This window comes from Adiantum capillus-veneris, chromosome 9 (assembly GCF_014529385.1).
Source record: "Adiantum capillus-veneris isolate H3 chromosome 9, ASM1452938v2, whole genome shotgun sequence".
NCBI classification, from domain to species: Eukaryota; Viridiplantae; Streptophyta; class Polypodiopsida; order Polypodiales; family Pteridaceae; genus Adiantum; species Adiantum capillus-veneris.
Genome location: NC_140939.1, coordinates 43,155,928 through 43,160,924, shown reverse-complemented (window position 1 = coordinate 43,160,924; position 4,997 = coordinate 43,155,928). Strand labels below are relative to the sequence as shown.

The 4,997-nt window shown below is 41.9% G+C and overlaps 1 protein-coding gene across 8 annotated transcripts; it reads left to right on the top strand.

Moving 5' to 3' along the window:
- The first annotated feature begins 449 nt into the window (after positions 1-449).
- On the top strand, positions 450-4,565 carry LOC147450416 (uncharacterized). 8 transcript variants are annotated; one of them, XR_015189128.1, is made up of 8 exons: positions 930-1,142; positions 1,425-1,810; positions 2,292-2,434; positions 2,525-2,644; positions 2,979-3,072; positions 3,206-3,317; positions 3,921-4,141; positions 4,256-4,391. XR_015189128.1 is itself a non-coding variant. In XM_086519655.1 (8 exons), the coding sequence occupies exons 2-8, from the start codon at positions 1,495-1,497 to the stop codon at positions 4,420-4,422; spliced, it is 1,116 nt and encodes a 371-aa protein (XP_086375781.1). In that variant the 5' UTR covers positions 930-1,142; positions 1,425-1,494; the 3' UTR covers positions 4,423-4,565. The 8 variants fall into 8 exon arrangements, 7 of the variants coding, with proteins under 7 accessions (XP_086375777.1, XP_086375779.1, XP_086375775.1 ...); XM_086519655.1 differs by having other exon boundaries at positions 3,921-4,040; positions 4,212-4,565; XM_086519654.1 differs by having other exon boundaries at positions 3,921-4,062; positions 4,256-4,392.
- Positions 4,566-4,997: the final 432 nt, after the last annotated feature.

The window sequence follows — 4,997 nt, the reverse complement described above, 5'->3', positions numbered from 1 at the left end:
AAGTACAAATCAATATGTCGATGAGTCAAATGTACAATTTTGTGTCGTGCATGATTAAGTCTCTAAATAAGTATGGTTTGGTGGTGTTTTGATTTGTTCTAGTCTTCAAATAAATTGTTGGTGTTTTGATGGAAGAGGTTCGCTTGGCTTCTTCACATACATATAGTTTGTTGTAGAAATCGTATTCTTATTTTGTAGTTGCACTCGTGTCATACTGGCGGAGCACACTTAACGCACTCATGTCTTGCTGGCGGAGCTAATAGCTAATTTTGGTGATGGGCGTAATAGCTTACTGTTGATAATTGAGCTTGCTGATGCATGGAATACATGCTTGGTTTTGCTTTTACGCATAGATTTTAATTTCAATGCCCAAACTTATGTGTGTAACACCAATGCCCAATATATATTGGGTGGACAAGTTTTCTAAAAGGTTTGGGCAGGCTGCAAAGGCTGCGCACATGAGGGCTTCGCTACATGAAGTTCTGCGCATCCGCAAATTAATCAAGTTGTCACCTAGCTTTCTTGCGTGTACAACAAATCTTGAACCAGAGAAATCGCTGTCTCTCTCTCTCTCTCTCTCTTACTTCGAAGCTAGCCGGAGCGTTTAACTGTGTCGCAAGTCCTACTTTCAAGGCTTGGACGCAGCAGCTGAAAGATTCTCGCCAGCGCTTCAAGGGCAGTATGTTTGGGTATGTAACCAGCCTAAATTCTTTGAGTGTGGGCATTGGGCAAGCAAAAAAGGTAAGTGTGAATGGGTGTGCGTGCTTGTGCGCTGTAAAAAGCTGAGGAGCTCCCTGCGCGACAGCTCGGATGAAGAAGGCTTTGAACGTACAAATGTGCGTTGCCTGCATATCTTTTGGACTGTTGATCACCCTTCGCTTCACACTCTGCAAGCATTAAAAGGTTCCCCCCCCCCCCCCCCCCCCCACCAACAACCCAAAAACCCTCCCTCTTCCCCCTTCTTTGCTCAAACTGAATGCAAGCATGCAGATCAAGGATTGTGTATTATTTACTTGCAGTGGCATTTCTGTATCTGTTTGAGAGGCTAGTACATGTATGAGGATTACATTGCGACGTCAATCTCTTAGTTTCAACCATGCATGACAGCACACATTCTACCATACAACGGAATATGATTATATGTATGTATGCATGCATGTACGTGTGTGTGTGTGTGTGTGTGTGTATAGATATATATATGTATGTATGCATGTAGGTATGCATGCACGTTTACACCCACTCGGTCTCACTGACTCACTCAGCTAGTCACTTCATTCACTAAGGTCTGTGCGTCCTTGTGTTCAATTAGAAAGAAGCTTACACCATGCAATTGATGCAAGCACTGGGCCTCTTTTGTAGCTTTTAGTTTTTCTTGTCTATAGAATGTTCATATTTTTGTCTAATTTGGGCCTATCTTGATGTAGGTAGGAGGCTGGTGAAGTTCTAATGGCAGCTCCCATGTAGTGGGGGCCTTTTCATTTATTCAAGTCTGTCATGGCGGAGGGTGGGGATGTGGAAAAAGCAAAGCGAAGAAAAAGGGAAGAGAGGCGAGAAAACGATATTTCTCAATACTCGAGCTCTACTGTGCAGCAGCCTTTCATCATGTATCATCAGCCACCTTCTGATAGGATAAGTGTGGAAGAAGATACATCGAGGAGACGTAATATGTTAAAGTTGAACAACAATGCCTGTACCTCGGATCGAAAAGGGGTTGTTGCTGTGGTTGGCGTCGGTCCTGGTCTTGGTTACTCCATTGCCCAGCGGTTTGTTCATGAAGGATATACTGTTGCCATTTTTGCCAGAAACAAAGGTATGAGCTTGCCAAATGTTGCATGACCTTAGGGGTTGCTTGCCTCAGCCGTTGCTTGTTGGGTTGCTTAGTCTGAGTAAAAAGCCATTACCTACATTTCTAGATGGGTACATGGCCAGCAGCCCATGTAGCCGCATACAGAGACACACACACATTCACACTTAGAAGTGTGCACGCTTGCACTGTGAGACTAAGGGGACAACGGAAGGGCCTTGCCCTAGGGTCTCTACCCATGCGGCCATACTTATGGCATGACCTTGTCTCATGACCCTTGTCCTCATTCCCTTTGACCCTTTGCTTTTCAGCTCTTTTAGAGGGTTTTAACTGAACTTTTATGTCAATGCTGATGTTTAAGAATGTGTATGGGGACTTCATACTCATGAATTCATGCAGCCGTTTTCTCTTAATGTTTAAGCTTCTGTGCTATACATTATGGCGAGGATTTGCTGTAAGAAGGAAGCTCACTCTTGTCTTTTTGCAGCCAGACTTGAGAGTTTTGTAAAGGATATTGCAGAAAAAGAAACGAATGCCCTTTTATATGCCATAAGAGTTGATTGCTCGGACCTAAAGGAAGTAAAGCAGGCTTTTGAGTCCGTCCGGTCTTTTGGGTTTGTAGAGTTATTGGTATGACAAGGGGGAATGGCTTTGATCCATGAATGAAATGTACAGACAAACATGGTTTGAGGATCTTATGCTGTCCTTTGTGATTTCCAGGTCTACAACGTGAATAGTGCTCCTGAGCAGCCTTCTCAAAAGTTTATGGATATAGACCCAGAGCGATTTCAACAGTCCCTGACTTTGCCGTCTTTAGGTGCATTTTTTTGTGCACAACAGGTGTGAGGATATTTGTAACTTGTGTTATCGTGCGATTGCGTACATGTCTGTGTGTGTTTTGGTTTTGGCTTCTAAAACCAGCCTTAATGAAGAAAGGAGTTAGGTGTACATTTGAATATTTAATGGTTGTTGATGCTAATGGACCTACCTTTGAAATCTTAGTTTGCCATCTTTAGGTGCATTTTTTTTGTGCACAACAGGTGTGAGGTTATTTGTGTGCTTTGATATGTCATGCGTCATGCGACTGTTTTTTTTTGTGTGGGGGGGGGGGGGAGGCATGTGTTGGTACACTATTTGTGTAGCCTCTCAAGCTTTACCTTTCATTTTCTCTTAGGTTCTCCCTGGTATGCTGGAGAAAAAAAAGGGTACCATCATTTTCACCGGCTCATCTGCTTCTGTTCAAGGTCAACAAGGGGCAGCTGAAACAGGTTACAATCAGTGTCGTCTTCAACTGCCTCAGTAGTTAGTTTGTAGCATCAACTTGTCAATTTTGAGCCTTTAGGGTTTAGGGGTTGTATATGAGCTTGTCATCGATCTGAATTGCACTTTCATTGTTTGTAGCTTGTGGAAAGTTTGCCTTGAGAGCTTTAGCTCAGTGTCTGGCACGAGAGTTTCAACCTCAGGGTATCCATGTTGCCCATGTTATCGTGGATGGCCCGATAAGCTCCATGAGGTAAACTTTTTGAGATGAAGGGCTCATTATATGTTCGAATGCGTCGATTGTGCCTTAATGTTTTAAGAAAGAATATATAAAAAATATAGAAACTTCAATGAGAAGAAAAGACAATGACAGGTGAAGAAATGAAACATGGGCGCCCTATAAAAAGTATAGAAACTTCAAAGAGAAGAAAGACAATGAAAGGTGAAGAAATCAGTGTTCACAGAAAACCGGCCTTTAGTGTATTTTTAAAGGACAAAAACTGAAAATTCTCAATTAGTTCTGAGGGTTGCCTTGAAGGAAACCGGGTAAATTTGGAGGATTTTAATGCAAAAACCAATAGAAATCGGCTAAATTTCTCTAGAATCCAATAGATTTTCAATGTTCTCCTTTTTTCCATTGGTTCCTAAAACTGTTTTTGGTGAACACCGGAAGACTGAAACATGAGTGCCCCACAACCTCTTTTATATAGTAAATATAAAGCCTTTTGACTTTCCTTTACTTCTAATCTCCTACACCATCATCTCTTTTCACTTTTGCACTTGAAATGTTTTGCAAGGTTCTTCATTCTTCCCAAATTGGGGGGGGGTTTAATGGTTGAGGTTAAATCTTGTTCAGGAAGAGGGAAGGAGAAGATGAGAAATCAAAGATGAATCCTGAAGCTATTGCCGAAGCATATTGGCATATTCACATGCAGGATCAAGGAGCGTGGACTCATGAGCTAGATTTACGACCAGTGTGAATTGCTTTAATTGCTTCTGTATGTGGAATGTAGACGTTTTCATACAATTCATTTCAATACATGCTGATAGTACATTTTTCTGTCAAGACAATCAAAGGTAAAAGTTTCCCATGGCATGGAATTTTACTGGATTCAAACTGACTTTGATGTAGTTCAAAAACTTGAAGGACTTTGCTACCTATTGTGATGCAACCACATGATTGTGTAACAGCAATAAGGCGTCTAGACACAGACGCAGGTATCGCCTTTTACTCTGGTGGGGGGCTGTACACGAGAGGGAAAAAATCAAAAGCATATGCAAGGTCATCACAGAGGTTCTCTGCTGTACACAGGCTAATATTTCCTCGACATACACCCTCCCTTTTTGCCAAAAGGTAGCGCTAACAAATCTCTACAAAAGAAAAGCTTCTTTTCTTTTATCACCTTTTAAGGCTTTGCCTTCATGCCCTACAGTCCATTGGTTTTCAAGGACTATAATTAATTCATTGTCAGGGATATTGCTAATATTGTTGTTAACTGTCTCCAATGTATGAGCCCCTTGTCGTTTCATCATGGTTGAGAGTGATAACTCTGTGTGTAGGATTACATAATAGTGTGGCGATGTAATTTGAGATGTTTTTGGGACTTGTTTGTGTGAGTGTTTCTCTGTGATCTTCAAGAGGTGTACTTACTACTCGAGCCGTGACCTCAACGGAGCGTGTTCATAGTACTTGCATGTCCAGACCAATCTATTAGAGTAGGTTTTGTTGGTTGGAAATTCTTGCAAAAATGGGTATGTGGTTCACAAAGCTGTTAGATTAGGCTTTGTCAGCTGGACACCCTCTTGCATAAATGGTAGGTATGTGTGGTTGACCGGTGGTGTAACCCTTCGATAACGAAAGCATGGAGCCCAGGATAATTGCTATGTGTTGGTCCAATTCCTAGGTCAAATGCATTACTCCATCGTGAGATGC

What these genes read in the sequence shown, in the direction of transcription:
- LOC147450416 (XM_086519655.1), top strand. Translation starts at nt 1,495, where the DNA reads ATGGCGGAGGGTGGGGATGTGGAAAAAGCAAAGCGAAGAAAAAGGGAA. An exon ending in CATTTTTTTGTGCACAACAG is followed by an intron (nt 2,645 to 2,978) that starts GTGTGAGGATAT and finishes ATTTTCTCTTAG; the next exon opens with GTTCTCCCTGGTATGCTGGA. An exon ending in ACAAGGGGCAGCTGAAACAG is followed by an intron (nt 3,073 to 3,205) that starts GTTACAATCAGT and finishes CATTGTTTGTAG; the next exon opens with CTTGTGGAAAGTTTGCCTTG.